Source organism: Lathamus discolor, chromosome 2 (genome assembly GCF_037157495.1).
Source record: "Lathamus discolor isolate bLatDis1 chromosome 2, bLatDis1.hap1, whole genome shotgun sequence".
Classification (NCBI taxonomy): domain Eukaryota; kingdom Metazoa; phylum Chordata; class Aves; order Psittaciformes; family Psittacidae; genus Lathamus; species Lathamus discolor.
In genome coordinates, this window is record NC_088885.1 from 59836126 (window position 1) to 59855270 (window position 19145).

Sequence of the window (19145 nt, forward strand, 5' to 3'; positions counted from 1 at the left end):
CCACCATTGTCATTCTGACATTAATGGTGTCACTGGAGTGGATCCGGTGATAGCCTAGTGTGGGAGACCAGGGAATCGCCATGGGGAATCACCTATGAAGCACGAATCTGAGTGTACGTTGTGATACTGGGGGTGAACCACAGAAGGCGGAGTGAAAAGGGCTAACTGAAGGGGTCGTCCTTGGAACACCCCGGCCCTCGCTTGGGCCTACACTGGGCCAGGCCCGGCAGGGATGGCCGTTGCCATAGCAACGACCCGCGGCCTCCCGGGGGGAGGGGCGGTGGGTCGCCATGGGAACAGCCATCCTCCACCTATCCGCGAGCGAGGCGTCGCCATGGGAACAGCCTCGGGGCGGGGCGTCCCCCCTGCGACCGACCCCGCCTTCAGGAGGCGGGGGAAGCGTCGCCATGGGAACCGCGGCGGAGACGCCGAGGGGGCGTGGCAGCGGCCGCCGGAAGGGGCGGGGCGGGGCGAGCCTCGTCGCGGGGACTCGGTTTCCCGTGAGGCGGCGCGCGGGGTTCCGGCGGGCGGGTGGTTCCGGCGGGCGCAGGCCGGGATGGAGGCCGTGCCCCGCATGCCCATGATCTGGCTCGACCTCAAGGAAGCCGGGGAGTTCGCCTTCAACGCCGCCGTCAAGAAGGTGGGGCTGGGAAAGGGGCGGCTGGGGCCGGCGAGGGGTGCGGGGGGGAGCGGGAGGGGCCTGACAGGGGCGGGGCGGGAGGGACCTGTGAGGGGGGGGAGTGCTTGGGTGGGGGGGATGATGTGTGTGAGGGAGAGGAGTGCTCAGGGTGTGGGGAGCGGGGTCTGTGAGGAAGAGTGCTTGGGAGGAAGAGAAGGGGGTCTGTAGGGGAGGGGAGGGTTTGGGGTGGGGGCTATATAAGGGGTGTTTGGGGTCTGTGAGAAGGGAGTGCTTGGGGGGAGATAGGTAGGGTCTGTGAGGGAGGGGAGTGCTTGGAGTGTGGGGCACGGGGGGGATCGGGGGCTTTGTGAGGGGTGTTTGGAGTCTGTGAGGATGAGGAGCGCTTGGGATAGGAAGAGGAGCTCTGTGGTGGGTATTTGGGACGTAGGGAGTGTTTGGGGTGCACACGGAAAGGGAGTGTAGAAGGTTAGGGATTTGGGGGGGGGGTCCTGGTGGAGCAGAGAGTTAAAGCTGGAGACGTTTGTGGGGGCTGTGGGTCAGGGCTGCTGGGGGCGTTCTGAAGCAGGGACCTGGGCAGCTGGGTGCATGGGGAGAGGGTGAGGTGCGGTGGCCCCCTTTGCCTTGAATGATAAGGAGTGATGCCGTGTGCCCCCACCAGCCCCACGGCTTGGCCCCACTCGCTCCCTCAGCAGCCGGGGTCAGCGAGTGCTGGCAGAGGGACAGAGTTTGGGGAGGGGGGGTCCCTGGAGCACCCCTACCCCGGGCAGAGCCTTCCCCTGCCACCTCCGGGCAGAGCGGTGAGTTGGCAGGTCCATCCCTGCTGCATGTGACTGCGCTGACTCCCGGCTTCCGATACTCCAGCCACCCTTCCCCAAGCCCCAGTGGCAGCTCCGGCCTGCACCCCCCCAGCAGCCGGTCATTACTAATGCCATAGCATTAGAAGGTTGGGGTTGGTGATAGCTGATTCCTCACATCTTTTGTGGCCAATCCCTTGTGTCTCCTTTTGGCATCTCCTTTTGCTCTGCTCCCACGGGCTTGTTTAAAAGGGGAACCCGAGGAGGGGGATGCTGGATCTCCCACTGGCAGCAGCCCCCACGCTGTCAGATCATCAGTTAAACCCCCAGTCCCTTTGTAGGAGGAAGGTTGAGAGTTTGGTGGGTGCCACAGATGGTCACGGGGGAGATGACCTGCCCTTGCTGGTTGCTTTAGGGACGTGAAGGACTTAATTAATCAGCTGTAAACAAGCTCCACCTCTGCCTGGCGTTTCCTAGTGCCACCCGTAGATGAAAAGCAGGATTTATGGATGTGGAGGAAGGAGCGGGGGTTCTCCTGTGTTTATGTCACCACCTACTTTCCACCTTCCTGTTTTTTGGGGTGCTGAGCAGGGCTGGCATCCTGTCAGACCCTGACAGTGGTGTTAGCCTGGTGGGAACATCCCTGTGCCGGAAGGAAGGCGTTGTGGGATCACCGAGCTGAGTCATGCTGTGCCAGTCGGGACAAGGTGCAGCAGCTCTCAGTGGGGAGTTGGCTGTGCTGTGGGCCTCAGAGCTGAGGCAGAGGGATGGGTGGTGGCCTCCAGGTCAGAGCTGGGCTCAAGAAATAGAGTCTTACCAAAAGTGGGCTGTTTAGGGAATGTGTGTGTGGCAGCAGGTGGAAATCCGGTTTGTGAACCCAGCTTCCCTGTGGGTGTTTGATGGAAGCGCATGCTGCTTTACTGGCAAATAGAAACCTGGTGCCCTGGTCAAAATGGAAGGGAAACGTCCCTCCTTTCTCCAGTGCTGAGTGTGTTCACCTTGAGCTCAAGTGACAGAGGGTGCAGGCAGCCCTCCACACATCCCCAGCCACCCTTAACCTGGCAGCCGCTGGGGTGGATCGAGCCTCCGGTGTCCACCTGGGCCAGAGCAGAGTGGGGCTGCAGGTCCCTCATTCACCCCTGTGGCTGTCAGGAAGGTTGGATGAGTTCCTGACAGGCCATTGAAGGATCCCAGCTCCCTGCAGTTGGGAAGCACTATGCTTGCTGGCAGCATCATGATCTGAGGGATCCCAAAACTCTTGCTAAATGCACATCTGGGGAGCCCTGTGCTGGCAGCTCCCTCTGTGGTGTTTGGGAGGCATAACTCATCACCAGGTGCCTTCCTCAGGGATGCAGCAGCAATTTTATTTCTTAATGAGCATCTTTGGTCAAGCCCTGGCTCTAGCTCCTCTCTGGTATGGGCTGTGGGGCCAGGCTCTTCCTTGCTATCCCATTTCATTTCCCTTTCTGCCCTCACTGGGATGAGCTGCTACCTGGCCAGCTGCCAGCGCGGCATCACCCTTTGAAGCTCTGCAAGAGACTTTGCTTTCATTCCAGTGCAGAGCAGGTCCTGGAGTCGCTTCAGTTCTGTCTCTCCTGTTTGCTGGTAACTCCTCAGGACCTCATGGCCACTTGATTCCAGCTTTTACACCCCAGCTCCAAAGTCTCCGTTGTGTGCCAGATCAGTGCCTCTGCCCAGGGTGTTGTCTGTGCAGGATCCTGTGCCCTGCCTTTGCATTAAACTGAGGTTCAGTAGGAACTGGGCAAGATTTGGGGAGTTTTAGGGGAGAAACAAGCTCCCAGAAGGCCTCAAGTCGTCCCCTTCACATTGCCAGACCTGCCTTGGGGGCTTCTCCTTGGAGAGCTGCCAGCTGTAGCTCCAGTGTGGGGCTAGGAAGGTGGCTTCAGGTGTCAGGCCAGGTTCTCACCTCTTTCCTGTCCCTCCAGTTTGTCCTGAAGAACTATGGGGAGAACCCAGAGAATTACAATGAGGAGCTGCGGAAGCTGGAGCTGCTCCGGCAGGTAAGCTGGGCTCCCTCCCGAACTGGTTGTGGCCCTGGGGAGACCTGCCAGAGGTGAACCCAGGGAGTTGGTTCATCACCTGCCCTGCACTCAAGGATCCGTTTTCTGGCTTCCACCACCTCCCTGGACTGGGAGCTGTGCCGGAGTGCTGCCATGTCTGCTTCTCTTCCTCACCAGCAGCCCACAGATGAGGCTTTTGGAAACTGGGCTGTGTCCTGGCTCCCCAGATTCAAACTTTCCAAGGAGCATGCTTAAGCTTCTGTTGTGTCTGCTTCCCTGAATATGGGGGGGATTTGTATTGAGTAGTTCCCTGTTGGGTGGGAGGAATTGCTTTGTCAGTTGGGCTGGTGCCTGAGGTCTTTGCAGGGAATAAATCAGCTTTTTGCTCTCAACTGTGGAGCCCATATAGTTGTTTTAGTCACTGGAGTCATCACTTTTGGTGGTTCTGAGCAGGTTAGAGGCAGCCTCGGCCCTGGCCAGCTGGTACCTGAGACATGGGTGGTAAAACTGGCTGGAGATGCTCAGAGCCCTGCCCTGTGCCAGCACCAGAGCTCGTTTTGTAGAGGGGCCATAAACCTGATGTGTAGGGTGGAGCAGGGGGAACTCCTGGTGCAGGCACTGCTGTCACCTCACCAGTGTCTCCAAAGCACAGTGGTGGCCTTCCAGTAGGACTTGATGGGTTTAAGCTCCCTGACTGGCAGCTTAAACACCCATAGCCCAGATCTGGGGAGCTCTGGCCTCTGCCTGCAGGCTTAACCGTGAAGCAGGAGGTTGGAAAAACATTCTGGTGTCTCCTGCTCTTCCCTTTCTTCTCCCAGCTTTGTCATAGCAGCAGGTCCTGTGCCCTGTCCAAGACACCCCCTTTTCAGCCATTTCCAAGTTCCCCTCATTTATTTCACCTGCGGCAGCCTGTGCTCAGCAGAGCAGAGACCTCCTCACGGATCAGTTACTCTAGATCCATAAAGCAGCCTCACTTTTAGGTGAACAGACCTGTTTTTCTAGATGTGTTTTGCAGGTCTTTTTTATAAGGCCATGCTCCTTCCTCCTGGGACAGCTAGCGAACCCAGCTCTGGCCATCCCAACCACAAAGACTCCTACCCCATCCTGTGCAGCTCAACACAAATCCAGCAGGCTCCTGTTCCTGCCCAACTGCTTCTGTCCCCGTGGTAGCCTTTTCCTCTTCCTTTCTCCCCTCCAGAGTGCCGTCAATGTGCCCAGGGATTTCGAGGGCTGCAGCACACTGCGCAAGTACTTCGGCCAACTCCACTACCTGCAGAGCCGCATACCCATGGGCGCCGAGCAGGAGGCAGCGGTCCCTATTGCATGGTGAGGAGGAGCTGCTTCGCCAGACCCTCTGTCTTGGCATGAGGCCTTGGGTGTTGCGGGTGGGAGGATTGGCTCCCAGTGAGAGCTTCCTGAAATGCAGAGGCTGACCCAAAGCAGAGCAGCTGCTCGCTCCCTGTGCATCTGGTGTGCTCCTCCCCAGGGTCCAGCAGTTGGTACCTGGTGGCCCTGGGGACCCTTTGGGAAATGGCATCCTGCCCTGGAGATCTGGCAGGACATCAAAATGAAGCCATAAGGCAGCACAGCTGGCTCTGAGACACAAGGCAGAGGCAAGGCATTGTCACTGTGCAAGGTGATGCTGCTGAGCTCCCCCTGGGTGGCAGAATTGCTTGGCTGTGGGTAAAAGGTGTGTCTGTGCTTTTGAAGCCAAAACAGTGGAGACTGCTCCTGTTAGATCCCAATTGGATTTAATGCCCAGGGTGATGCCAGGCAGGAGGGCCCCATCTCCCATCCTCTGAGGGAGAGCAGCTCCTGACAAATCCTTTCCCTGGGTGGTGCCCAGGAACACCAGTAACTCCACCTACGGCTGGTAATGAGGTTTCTTTTCTTGCAGGACTGAGATCTTCTCAGGCAAGACGGTGACTCATGAGGACATCAAATATGAGCAGGCCTGCATCCTCTACAACCTGGGTAAGGGCCTGGAGACCAGCGGCCCTCTTGGTCAGCCCCAGGCGTGAGAGATGTCTCTGTGCTCCATGTCAGCATTCCTTAGAGTGGCCAGCCAGCAGCATGGCCCGCCTGGTTCCACCAGCAGCTGGAGATCAGCCTGATTGTGCTTCTTCCCCTCGCTGGGTGCTCATCATCAGAGCTGCATGAGAGGTTGATGCTGGCTTTTGTCCAAGGTCTTCTCTCCTTTCCTCCTGCTCTAAGCATGCCCTGCCCATGCACTGCCTTGTGTCTTGGCCAGAGGTTGCAGCAAGGAGGCTGACAGTGAGCTGCAGCATCGCAAATGCCCTTTCTGGAGCAGTTATGGATTCTACCAGGCTTTGTACAGCTCATCCAGCATGCCATTGCCTCAAAAGCTAGTAAATGAGTGTAAAAGCACCAAGTCTAACACTTGTTCCCTCACCCTTGCTGTCATTCATGGACAGTCACGGCTCAGAGGCGGGCTTTTTTAGCCCCAAAGGCAACACTCAGCCCCTGGCTGCTTAATGTAACTGGAAACACTCCCACCCTTGTACTGCAGCTCAGGAGCTGACTGTGTGCTCCCAGCTCACCACACACAGAGCAAAGAGCTTTATTTTAAACCCCAGCCCAGAGCTGTTCCCTCAAGTTAGACTAAACCTTTGTTCAACCAGGAGGGTGTTAAATATTTGCTTTTCCATACTGAGGGTTTGTTTCCAGCCTGGGACTTTCCTGTGCTGAATAACTTGGGTGTGCAGCCTTCCGCACTTCTGCCCTGTGACAGGAGCATCCAGAGTGCTGCTTCTCCTGTGTTCTGCTGGTGCAGGGAGCTGGCTGGGTTCTGTCAGGTGTCTCTGGCCAATGTGCCACAGGTCCAGGCTTCTCTGGTATCAGACACCCCATCCCTGGAAGTAGTACAGGGTTGCTGTTGGTGTCTCCTCACCCTTCTGAGCCACCATCCATCCTCTTTCCACAGGTGCACTGCACTCCATGCTGGGCGCCATGGACAAGAGAGTGTCTGAGGAGGTAACGGTCCCTGGGATCTGCCCTGTATGACTTTCCTCTCCCATGTGGTTACGAGCCACCAGCCAGCAGCATCCCCACTACTTCTCCTCTGTCACCTGGGTGGTTACAAAGCTGTTGGATACCAGCTCTAGATGTCTGCTGTGACCTAGTATCGCTTAGAGTGTTACAAGGGGACATCCCCTCCTGGCTGTGTACCTCCATGCATGTTGCTGCTGTCTCTACTCCAGCAAAGCTCTGTGTTCTGGTTGGCTGGGCTGAACTTCCCAGCACCTGGGAGGGCAGAGATATGATGCAACTTGGGGCATGCATGACCAGGGGAAAGTGCTGAGTGATTTAAAGCCCTGTGATGCCCAGGGATTCACTTCAGGTTTATGGCAGCTGGTTTTTGGGGGTCTCAGAGGAGGCATGAGGAGCGTGGGGAACATCTTAACACTGCTGGGCTGGAGTCTGTCGCTCTAACCCTGCCGTGAGAAAGCAGGTTGCTCCTTGTTGGGCTTGTTCAGCCTGGAGAAAAGAAGGCTCTGGGCTGACAAGAAAGCTGGAGAGGAGCTTTTGTCAAGGGCAGGTAGGGATAGGACAAGGGGGAATGGATTTAAACTGACAGAGGGGAGATTGAGATGAGATCTGAGGCAGAAGTTCTTCCCTGTGAGGGTGCTGAGGCCCTGGCACAGGGTGCCCAGAGAAGCTGTGGCTGCCCCATCCCTGGCAGTGTTCAAGGCCAGGCTGGATGGGGCTTGGAGCAACCTGGTCCAGTGAAAGGTGTCCCTGCCTGTGGCAGGGGGTTGGAGCTGGATGAACTTTACAATCCAACCCAAATCATTGTGTGATTCTCCTGGCTGGCTGAGTCTCCACAAATTCCTCGCATCTGGCAGAATGTGCCTCTGTACGTTTGCTGGCTTGGCATGTGTGCAAGAGGGCTGACATGTCCTCCCATCCTCCCAGGGCATGAAGGTTTCCTGCACCCATTTCCAGTGTGCTGCTGGGGCCTTCACCTACCTGCGGGATCACTTTCCTCACTCCTACAGCGTAGACATGAGCCACCAGATCCTCAGCCTCAACATCAACCTCATGCTGGTAGGAACTGGGTTGTGCCTCCACTGGGGCACTGGTCACACTGGGACAGCTCCTTGCACACATCGAGGGCTGCTGCCCTGTGACCAGGAGATGGGTATTCCTAGCACTGGGTGCTCCCTGTGGGGTCAAAGTGTTTGGAGCCAGATGAGATGGGATCCAAGTGTTCAGGAGGGATATTATCTGTGGGATTCAGGCTGCTGTAGGCAAGAGGGGCTCCCTCCTGCAGGAGGGAAGGAGGTATTGCAAGGTAGCAGGGGAGAGGGAGGGCTCTGGGCTGCTCTGCTTGTCCCTGGGCCGGTTGGGCGTCCCTTGGGCTGTAGCTCAAGAAAGGGGTTGTAGGTGCTGGGTCCTGCCAGGGTTCCGGCCTGGCACTGGCTTGGATACAGGGAGTGTCCAAGGTGTAGGGGAGAGTGAGTATTTCCTTCTTGTCTGTGACAGGGCCAGGCTCAAGAGTGTCTCCTGGAGAAGTCCATGTTGGACAACAGGAAGAGTTTCCTCGTGGCCCGGATCAGTGCCCAGGTGAGCTCTGGGGAAATCTCTGGCCACTTCTTCCTGGGGACTTGCTGTTCCCAATACAGCCCCACTCCCACTGCACATGGGGTTGGAAGCTCAGGGAGGGTGTCCCAGACCCTGCACAACGTCAGTGCAGTCAGACAGCAATATGGGGTGCTGCTGCTGCTTCAGGCTGGGAGCACAGCCGCTAGCTCCTCAAAGGAGACTGTAAGATACTCCAGAAGAAGCTGATCCATCCAGAGGGACCTGGACAGGCTGGAGATGGGGACAGTGCAAAGCGCGTGAAGGCCAAATGCAAGGTCCTGCACATGAGTCAGGGTAATCCCAAGGACAAGCACAGGCTGGGGGAAGCTGGATTGAGAGCAGCCCTGAGGAGAAGGACTTGGGGGTGTTGGGTGACAAGAAGCTCACCACGCCCCAGCAGTGTGCACTCACAGCCCGGAAACCAGCCATGTCCTGGGCTGCATCACCAGCAGCATGACCAGCAGGTTGAGGTCTCCACCACTACTCCACCCTGGTGAGATCCCCCCCTGCAGTCCAGCATCCAGCTCTGGGGCTCCCAGTGCAAGAATGGCATGGATCTCCTCGAGCAAGTCCAGAGGAGGCTGCTAAGATGCTCCAAGGGCTGGAGCACCTCTGCTATGGAGACAGGCTGAGAGAGCTGGGCTTGTTCAGCCTGGAAAAGGCTCCAGGGAGAACTTAGAGCAGCTTCCAGTGCTTAAAGGGGCCAACAAGAAAGCTGGAGAGGGGCTTTTGACAAGGGTAGGTAGGGACAGGAAAAGGGGAAATGGCTTTAAACTGACAGAGGGGAGATTGAGATGGGATCTGAGGCAGAAGTTCCTCCCTGTGAGGGTGGTGAGGCCCTGGCACAGGTTGCCCAGAGAAGCTGTGGCTGCCCCATCCCTGGCAGTGTTCAAGGCCAGGTTGGACAGAGCCTTGGGCAACCTAGTCTAGTGGAAGGTGTCCCTGCCCATGGCAGGGAGTTGGAAGGTCCCTTCCAACCCAAACCAGTCTGCAGTTCTGACCCTCTGTGTGGGATAGGTTTGTTGTGGCAATGTCTATAGTCCCTGGTTCTGACCTGAAATGCACCCACAAGTTCTCCACCGACCGTTTTCCTGCACTGAGTGATCTGAGACCTTGGACACAAACGCTGGTGGCAATGAATCCTCCTTTCCCTTGCTGCTCTGAATTCCACCTGGGGTCTGTCTTTCCGGGGCTTTCCCAAACACCCGTCCCTTTCTCTGTAGGTGGTGGATTACTACAAGGAGGCCTGCCGGGCGCTGGAAAACTCAGAGACGGCCTCACTGCTGGGCAAGATCCAGAAGGACTGGAAGAAGCTGGTTCAAATGAAAATCTATTATTTTGCTGCTGTGGCCCATGTAAGTGGGGAGACCTACTTGGGGGCTGCTGGGCTGCAGAGGGACCTGCCCTTTGCTCCCATCCCTGTGGGGTTTTCTTGCTTGTTTCAAAGATCTCCCTCGAGTTCTGGAGCTCTGATGCCACTGATTGTGTTTTCTTGCAGCTGCACATGGGAAAACAGGCTGAGGAGCAGCAGAAGTTTGGGGAAAGGGTAAGCAAAGTCGTGTCAGCCCATCCCATTCAGTGTGATTGCTGGTGACACACTCCAGAACCGTCCTGCCTCCTGCAAGCACTTGTGGGTGCTCTTGAAAGCCCCATTAAGCTATGGAAAGCTGCAGCTCTCAGGGACTGGTGGTGGTCCACTGCAAAGCAAGGGCACCTACTTCAGTGCCAGCCCTGATTCTTGGTCTCTGTGCAGGTCATCTACTTCCAGAGCGCTCTGGATAAACTGAATGAAGCCATCAAGCTGGCTAAGGTGCGTCCCTGCTCCATCCAAGAGCAGTAATTGGGTTTTTAAAGGGAGTGAGCTGGGCCCTGGCTCAGGGCAGTGGGATGCCAGACTGGAAAGATGAGAATCTTTGTCAGTTTAAAAGCTTTCCTTCTCGTTCAGCATGTTGGCAAACCTGTGCTGGCTTTCCAGTGTTTCACTTTGCTTCCCTCTGGGACATCCAGCCAAGCCCAAGGCTCTAGTCACTGTCTACAAGTGCTTTAGCAGGGTTTGGTTTGGTTTGAATCATTTAGGAGCATGTGGGCAGCTCCAGAAGGGCTGTGAATCAGCCCTGCTGCCTCATTGGGTTCCTCACAGAGCCCCTTGTGTCGTTGCTGCAGTGCCAGGGAAACCCATGGCAGGGTCTGCATGTGAAACTGGGGCACAGAGGGTTTGGGGCTGCCCCCAGGCATCTCGGTTCCTCTATGGGGCACAAGGAGAGATGGCTGGTGAGACTGCTGCTGGGTCCTGGGCACACAGAGCTGTGGTCAGCTGCAGGGAAAGCACTCAACACTCCCTGCCCGTGCCAAGTTGCTTTTATTCCTGCAGGGCCAGCCAGAAACCGTCCAGGAAGCCCTAAGATTCACCATGGATGTGATCGGTGGCAAGTGAGTCTGTGCACGGGGCACCCCCAGATGTAACCTGTGGGTCAGAAATGCCTGGTGGCCAGAGCAGCCCGGGGAGCATGTCCCCTGATGCGCAGAGCCAAGCACCCTGTGCTGCCAGAGACTTGAGATGTGAAGCTGCTCTTTGCTCTCCCTGAAGAGACCTCAAAAGAGCCATGGCCTGACCCCACAGGGAGCGAGCTCAGGGAGCTGGGAATGCCATCTGCTCCTCACCAATGCAGTGTCACTGCTTGTTTCCAGGTACAATTCGGCCAAAAAGGACAATGACTTCATCTACCATGAAGCTGTGCCTGCGCTAGACACGCTGCAGTCTGTGAAAGGTGAGGATGGGCAGTGCCCGCTCCTGTCTGAATCCGTGGGGCTCTGGTACCCATGGGACTTTGTGCCATGCTCTCCATAGATGTGCTGGGAATGAAGGTGTGGAGCAGGAGGATGTGACTTGGGAGTAGCAGGCTCCCCTTGAAGGTTTCTGACAGGGCTGTGTTGTATGTTCACCCCCCAGGTGCCCCCTTGGTGAAAGCCCTCCCTGTCAACCCCACGGATCCAGCTGTCACCGGCCCTGATATATTTGCCAAGCTGGTGCCCATGGCTGCCCATGAGGCCTCTTCCCTGTACAGGTGGGTCCCAGGCTGTATAGGTGGGTCACGAGCACGGCTCTGCCAGAGCAGGGCAACCAGCCGGTGGAGCTGTGCATGTAGATCTCCAGCACCAAGACCAACAAATAGCCCATGGTCCAGCTCTGTGCCTCTGCTGTCTGAAGGGAGCTGGAGGTGACCAAACCAGCCACAGTGGAAGCACTGACATCCTGGGGGTTGTCTTCATGCCTGGCTCAGGAGCTGCTCCAGAGGGCCATATGCAGGAGTCTGAGGGGTGGTTGAGGCTCTGGCCATGTCCCAAGGGGCTCTTGCAGTTTATGGTGGAAGTTTCCCTGGTATTGTCACGTCACTAAAGGATGTTATTTTCTCCTGTCTCAGTGAGGAGAAGGCCAAGCTCCTGCGAGATGTGATGGCCAAAATTGAAGCCAAGAACGAAGTGCTGGAGTAAGTGTGAGCTGCACCCAAACAGGGCCCTGGCCAGTCCCTCCCCGCTGGGCAGGTTATCCCAGTGATCCCATTGTTGGGTTTCCTACCCCAGTGCCAAGGGGAGTGCAACCATCCCTAATCTGTAACCCTCACACTGAGCACAGTCAAATCCCAGTTTGCCCAGCTCCGGGCAAACCCTGTCCTCCCAGTTCCAGTCCCGGTGATCACTTCCCAGATTCACCCTGCAGCTTTGCTGAGCACCTGGGGTGATGCAGCAGTGCTGTGCTCTGAGCTGGCTGTGGTTTGGGATGGGAGGATCTTCAGGGAGGTGCGGGGAGGCTCTGCCACTACTCAGGGGCTTGTTCTCTTGCCTGTAGCCAGTTCATGGACTCCATGCAGCTGGACCCTGAGACCGTGGACAACCTGGACATGTACAGCCACATCCCCCCCATCCTGATGGAGAAATGCGCCGCTCTCAGTGTGCGCCCTGACACTGTCAAGAACCTCGTGCAGTCCATGCAGGGTAAGGACATGGGGACCCACAGAGAGACCAGGGACATCCGGGCTGGCCTCAGGGCAGGCACCCCTCTCCATGCCTGGGCTCGGCTTGGGGAACCCCCGCCCTGATGGCTGATTCTTTGCTGGTATAAATTCCTGAACCCTAAAATGTTTTTCCTGTTGAGCCCCGCTGTGGCCGAGGGGGTCGGTGCTCTCTGGAGCCAGTGCAGGCAGGCCCTGAGTTCAGCACCCACACGTCTTGGGCAGGGTGTCTTTGCTTCTGTGGTTGCCCACAGCCAGGTTTATTCCTCAGGCTGCTACATCAATGCCTGGCTTTAGGCTCAGAGCAGGCAGGTTCATAGCTGGTGGTGCTTCAGCCCTTTCCCAGCCTCCATGTCTCTCCCCTTCAGTGCTCTCTGGGGTCTTCACCGACGTGGAGGCTTCCCTGAAGGAGATCCGAGACCTCCTCGAGGAGGACGAGGCGCAGGAGCGAAAGCTGCAGGAGCTGCTTGGGAAGGTCCCACCACCGCAGGGGTTGTCCCCACCACTGCCATCCCCGGGGCTGGCTGAGGTCAGCAAGGAGTGCTCCAAGTACCTGGAGGTGCATGAGAAGGCCAGCTTCACCAACACCGAGCTCCACAAAGCCATGAACCTCCACATCGGCAACCTTCGCCTGCTCAGCGGGCCGCTGGAGCAGGTCCGGGCCGCGCTGCCCTCACCCACCTTGACTGAAGGTGAGTGGAGCCTCTCACCCACACTCCGGGCTGGGGGAAGGCAGGTCCCACTCATGCCTCTCTCTGGGCTCCCCTCCTGTCGCCCTGTGCCTTGTGAGCCCTGCTGGGGACTTGTCCCTCTCTAAAACACATGAAATGGGGTCCTGGTGTGGGGACAGAGACGCGGTTCTTGTCCTGGCAGATGCCTGGCTTTACCCTTGGGTGTGCTGGACCAAGGGCAGGTTGGCTCTGTACCCCTGCAGAGTGCTTCAAGGGGCTCCAGCACAGTCACTGAGCCCTCCCTGTCCCCCAGATGACAAGCAGGTGCTGCAGAACCTGAAGCGAATCCTGGCCAAGGTACAGGAGATGAGGGACCAGCGGATGTCCCTGGAGCAGCAGCTGCGTGAAATGATCCAGAAGGACGATATCACCACCTCGCTGGTCACCACCGACCGCTCCGAGATGAAGGTTGGTGCCAGCCACTGTGTTTGGGGAAGTCCCATCTTCCTAGAAGCACAGACTGGTTTGGGTTTGAAGTGACCTTAAAGCTCATCCAGTTCCAAAACCCTGCCACAGGCAGGGACACCTTCCACTAGACCAGGTTGCTCCAAGCCCCTGTGTCCAACCTGGCCTTGAACACTGCCAGGGATGGGGCAGCCACAGCTTCTCTGGGCACCCTGTGCCAGGGCCTCACCACCCTCACAGGGAAGAACTTCTGCCTCAGATCTCATCTCAATCTCCCTTCTCAGTTTAGAGCCATTCCCCCTTGTCCTGTCCCTACCTGCCCTTGTCAAAAGCCCCTCTTCAGCTTTCTTGTTGGCCCCTTTAAGCACTGGAAGCTGCTCTAAGGTCTCTCCGGAGCTTTCTCTTCTCCAGGCTGTGCCACACATCCCAGTCAGGGCTGCAGCAGTAGCTCTGCTCTGTCCCACCCCATCCGTGCAGCCTCTCAGAGCCCCCTCTCTCTTGGCAGAAACTCTTTGAGGAGCAGCTGAAGAAGTACGACCAGATCAAGGTCTACCTGGAGCAGAACCTGGCTGCCCAGGAGAACGTCCTGAAGGCCCTGACGGACGCCAATGTCAAATACGCAGCCGTGCGCAAGGCCCTGGCTGAGGTGGAGCACAAGTGAGTGGTGTGCAGGGCTGGGGCGGGGGGTGGTTCTCTGGTGGGGGGTCTCAGTGCCATGATGGGGTCTTGGTGCACGCGAACAGCCTCTACCCACCCTGAGGGAGAGCTGTAGGGTCACTGCCAGCTCCTCTGCTCTGCCCTCATCCTGCCTCACGGCTGGGGGCCTCTGGTGGCTGCTTATCCTGCACCCAAGTGTCCATCCCAGCGGCGTGCTGGGGGGTGCCCCAGGAGCAGGGACCCCCAGCATTGGCCTGGCGCTGCACCCCTGCTCATGCTCTGTGCCCTGCCTCTGCAGGTGGAACACGACCGTTCAGACCCTGGTGGCCTCCTATGAAGCCTATGAGGATCTGATGAAGAAATCACAGGAGGGGAAGGACTTCTACACCGACCTGGAGGGGAAAGCTGCCAAGCTGCTGGAGAAGGCCCGTGCTGCCTGCCAAGCCGCCGAGGCCAACCGGCAGCAGATCTTGGAGAAGTAGGTGGAGCCGCGGCCATTGTCATGACACATGTAGGGCTGAAGCGGGCTGTAAAGCCAGTGTTGGGGTGCGACACCCCGGGAGGTGGGAAGCACCTTTGGGTGCTGCTGGGTGAGCTGGGCTGGGGCTGGAGGGGTTCACTCTGCTGCGGTGGGTGTGCTGGGGGCCTCCGGTGCTGCCCTGAGCCCCTCTGAGCCCTGCTGCCTCCTGGCAGGGAGATGAAGAAGCAGCCGCCCCCCCGGCCCACGGCCCCCAAACCCGCCCTGCAGATGAAGCCCCCAGAGCTGGATGCAGGTGGACTGGACGCCATGGACCTGCCGCCGCTGGGCTCGCTGGTGCTGTCGGACCTGCCCGAGGAGCTGCGCAGCCTGCCCCCTGACGTGCTGGCTGGGCACCTGGCCCGCCTGCCGCCCCCCGCGCTGGCCGCCCTCAACCCGGCCCTGACCACCGGGCTGCGGCCCCATGGCCCCGAGCCCTTCCTGCCAGGGGCCAGGCTTGCCAGTGCCCCGCTGCAGCCCCTTGCCCGCTTCTCTGGGCCCCCAGCCCTCCCAGGACACTATCACTTGGCAGCAGCCCCTGCCTCGGCACCAAGCCCCTTTCCCCCTGGTACGGGGGCCCCGGTACAGCTCCTGCAGCCCACTGCCCCACAGGCAGCTGGGCTCCCCCCTGGCCCCAGCTCAGCCCCATCCGCAGCCCCCCAGCTCTTCCCAGCAGCGCCACTGATGCGAGCCCCAGTGCAGCCCGGCTACGTGGGGCCCCACATGCTTCCCCCACGCTCATCCCCACAGCACGGACCCCTGCCCGGGTCTACTCCTGCTCCTGTGGCGTCCTACAGCCTGGGCCAGCCTGGGGTGCCCGTGCCTGGGCCAGCCACAGTGGGGCCAGCCCCTAGGGGTGCCCAGCCACCGGTGGGTGGCCCTGAGCTGACCCCAGGTCCCCGGCCAGCCACCACCACGGTGGACAGCATCCAGGCACCCATCTCCAGCTGCCCCCCTGTCCCACGGCTTCCCAGCCAGGGCCCAGCCGTAACCCCAGGCCCCTTCCTGGCCCCAGGGGCCCCCCCTGCCCCCTACCCCTATGCCCAGGGAGGGCCACAGCCCTTCAGGCAGCCGGCGCAGCACCCCTTCTCCCCTGTGCAGCACCCTCACACCTTTGCCCCCACTGCACAGCTCCAGCCCAGTGTGGAGATGTCGGCTCGGGCCCAGGGCCCGCAGCAGTTTCCCCCAGCCCCCTTTCTGCCCCCTGAGAGAGCCGCGGTACTTCTGTCCTTCCAGCCGCTCCCCCCACCCACGCTGCCCCCCCCGGCCCGGTTTGCCCAGCAGCCCTTTACTGGCCCCGGGGGGCCCCCGCTGCCCCCCCAGCTTTATCCACTCCCGGGGCAGGACACACTGCAGGCTGGGGCCCAGCCCTTCCCCAGGGCCCCCAGCCAGAGCTGCCCCCCGAGGCAGCCCCTGCCCACTGCAATGGGGGGGCTGCAGCCGGTGCCCCCTGGCGCCCCAGGGCTGCCCTTCTGCCCCAGCCCTGCCCCCCCCAGCAGCCAGATGCCCCCTGGGACCATGGCCCTGGGTCCCCCGGCACCCAGCCCCTCTGGCCAGGCTGCCCCCCACCATGTCACTCCCTCTCCCAGCCCTAGCCTCAGCCAGGGCCCAGGTGCTGTGGTGGTCCAGGGCACCCTGGTCCCCTCCCCAGCCCCTTCCCCGCAGCCAGCCTTGGCCATGCAGCCCCCAGCACTGGTGCCACAGAGACCCCCACCCGCACTGACGCCAGGGGGGCCCGCACTGCCCCAGGGCCCTGGCGAGGCCCCATTCCAGCGGCAGAGCTCCTCCACTGATGACCTCCTGTCCTCCAGCCCTGAGAGCCAGCACGGTGGCTCCAAGGCAGCCGTGGGGCAGCCCCTGCTGCAGCCCACCAAGGCAGATGCCAAGGAGGGGCAGAAGCCCAAAGCAGTGCAGCTGATTGAGAACGATCCCTATGAGAAACCGGAGCGAGTGCTGCGGCTGCTGGCGGAGCTGGACCGCTTCCGCGGGCTGGTGGAGCGGCTGGAGCAGCCGGGGCCCGGTGGCGGCAGCGAACTGGACACTGTGTGGAAAGAGCTGCAGGACGCGCAGGAACGCGATGCCCGGCAGCTCTCCATCGCCATTGCCCGCTGCTACTCCATGAAGAACCGGCACCAGGACATCATGCCCTACGACAGGAACCGCGTTGTCCTGCGCTCGGGCAAGGATGACTACATCAATGCCAGCCGCGTGGAGGACCTCTCACCCTACTGCCCCACGGTCATCGCCACCCAGGCCCCGCTGCTGGGCACCGCCGCAGACTTCTGGCTGATGATCTATGAGCAGAAGGTCTCCGTCGTCGTCATGCTGGTGTCAGAGCAGGAGCTGGACAAGGTACACCTTTCCCTTAGAGGTGGCCAGGGCCGCTGTTGACAGCTGACGGGAAGGGACAAGAGGGTCCCCTGGGGAAGTGGCTGCACCAGCTGGGGCATTCTGGTGCTGCCACTGCCCGCTCCTGAGGCCAGCCCATTCCCTCCCCGCAGCAGAAGGTGCTGCGGTACTTCCCCACTGAGCGGGGCCAGCCCATGGTGCAGGGACCCATCACCCTCGTCCTCACCAGCCTGAAGGTCGCCCCTACCCATGTGGAAAGGATGATGACGCTGCAGTATCGCGACCAGAGCCTCAAGCGCACTGTGGTCCACCTCCAGTTCACCTCCTGGCCGGAGCTGTATGGCACTGGAGGGGAAGGGGCCTGCTGTGGGTGGGGGGAGTCCCATGGGACCCTCGATTTACTCCTCAGGGTGGCACCGAGCCCTCCTGGGCGGGTGGGGGTGAGAGCAGTAAGTGTGTGTGTGTGTGTCCCCAGGGGCCTGCCTGACAGCAAGGGGAGCCTCCTGCGCTTCATCCAGGAGGTGCATGGCCACTACCTGCACCAGCGCCCGCTCCACACCCCGGTCGTCGTGCACTGCAGGTGAGCAGGGCTTGGGGTGCTCCTGTGGGGGGCTGTGGGGGTGTCTCCTTCGTGGGGGTGTCACAGCCGGGGGTGTCTCTGCAGCTCCGGGGTGGGCCGCACGGGGGCCTTCTGCCTGCTCTACGCAGCCATGCAGGAGGTGGAGGCGGGGAATGGCATCCCTGACCTGGCCCAGATCGTCAAGAGGATGCGGCAGCAGCGCAAGCACATGCTCCAGGAGAAGGTAGTGGGGCCGTGGGGTGGCGGCCGTGGGATGGGGGCCATGGGCCACTGCCTCACCCTGCCCTCCTCCTCCTCCTCCTCCCTGGCAGCTGCACCTCAAATTCTGCTATGAGGCCGTCCTGCTGCACGCCGAGCAGGTGCTGCTCCGCCATGGGGTGGGTGCTCCTGCTGTCCCCAAGGCCACCAACAACACCTCCCCCAAGGTGGGTGCAGTGGGAATGGGGAGCTGGGGGTGCGGTTTGGAGGGAGCGCTGCTGCTCCCCCACTCACAGAGCCTCCCCCTGCTCCAGCTCTACTGCCCCCAGGACTCCCAGGACCTGGTGCTGGGGGGGGATGTGCCCATCAGCTCCATCCAGGCCACCATCGCCAAGCTCAGCGTACGGCCAGGGGGGGCCAGCACTGAGCCCGGGGGGGGCTGGGGGCCAGAAGCGGCCCCCCCAGCCGACGCTGTGGACACAGAGGCACTGACGGTGCTTCCCGATGACGCGATGGACGGTGTTGGTGCCCCTGAGCCCTGCCCGCCACAGTCACCCCCCCATGAGCCACCCGGCGCCCCCGAGAGCAGCAACAGCGCAGCTGAGCCCCCTGGCGGGGTGGCAGTGGCGGCGGTGCCCCCCCCTGCCGCTGCTCCCCCCTCCTCGTCCTCGCTGGAGCTGCTGGCCTCCCTCACGCCCGAGGCCTTCACCCTGGACGCCTCCCTCAAGGGCAAGCAGCGGATGAACAAGCAGAACTTCCTGCAGGCGCAGCCGGGTGAGGGCCTGCGGGCACCACGGCCAAGTGATGACCCCCTCAGTATGCTCGACCCTCTCTGGACCCTCAACAAGGCCTGAGGGGTGGCGGGGGCCCAGACCCCAATACCCTCCCTATTGGGACCCCACTTTGGGACAAGCTCCAAGGGGTGTGCATGTGGGGTCCTGCCCTGTACCCCCCCAGCCCCTTAGCTCTGTACAGATGTAACTGGCGCTCGCCCCGTTATTTGACTTCAATTCAGACTGACTTTTTCAGCTCTTTGCTACTAAAATAAAGCGAGTTTGATTGGCACGTGCTGCCGGCGCGGGGAGGAGGGGGTGCAGCCACGCTCAGGTTAGTTCCGTTTTACTGGAGGTGTCCTTGTACACGTTACAAAACACGATCCGGTACAAAAAGCGTCCCCTGTACAGAACAAAGCGTACAGCCGGGCTAAGGCCACCCGCGGCGGAGGCGAAGGGCTCCCCGGGGACCCCCCGGCCCTGCTCCCCCCGGGGCCCGTGGCGCTGCCTCTACAATCACCAGGGTTCGGTTAATGGACATCATCGGCCTTGATTGACACGAGGGCTGAGAGCGGAGGGGAAGGGTCCGGCCCTGGCTCTGCTGGTGGGGCAGCAGCCAGGCCCCTGTTGTGCAGCTGTGGGGGGAGCCAAGCTCCCGGCCTGCAGTGATGGGGAGGAATGCAGGGGTCCCCCACGGCTCTGCCAGCCTGCCCTGCTCCCCCAGGCCTGCAGGCAGGATGGGGGCAAGGGCTGCCTGCCCGCTCCCAACCTGAGAAAAGCCTCCTCTGGCCCCGCAGCGGGAGGAGGAGGAAGGTGCTATTGCTGCAAACTGGGTGAAGGAGAAGCCAGGAAGGGCAGCCAGGAG

The 19145-nt window shown here is 60.4% G+C and overlaps 1 protein-coding gene across 1 annotated transcript; it reads left to right on the forward strand.

Moving 5' to 3' along the window:
* The first annotated feature begins 495 nt into the window (after nucleotides 1–495).
* Nucleotides 496–18572, forward strand: PTPN23 (protein tyrosine phosphatase non-receptor type 23). The gene is made up of 25 exons (XM_065667020.1): nucleotides 496–640; nucleotides 3381–3455; nucleotides 4654–4781; nucleotides 5353–5429; nucleotides 6400–6449; nucleotides 7392–7523; nucleotides 7962–8042; nucleotides 9284–9415; nucleotides 9559–9606; nucleotides 9814–9870; nucleotides 10432–10490; nucleotides 10749–10828; nucleotides 11011–11125; nucleotides 11483–11548; nucleotides 11908–12053; nucleotides 12439–12762; nucleotides 13055–13209; nucleotides 13712–13863; nucleotides 14162–14341; nucleotides 14557–16732; nucleotides 16882–17066; nucleotides 17205–17309; nucleotides 17394–17532; nucleotides 17621–17734; nucleotides 17822–18572. Exons 1-25 carry the CDS (start codon nucleotides 557–559, stop codon nucleotides 18359–18361), a joined length of 5400 nt encoding a protein of 1799 aa, XP_065523092.1. The 5' UTR covers nucleotides 496–556; the 3' UTR covers nucleotides 18362–18572.
* Nucleotides 18573–19145: the final 573 nt, after the last annotated feature.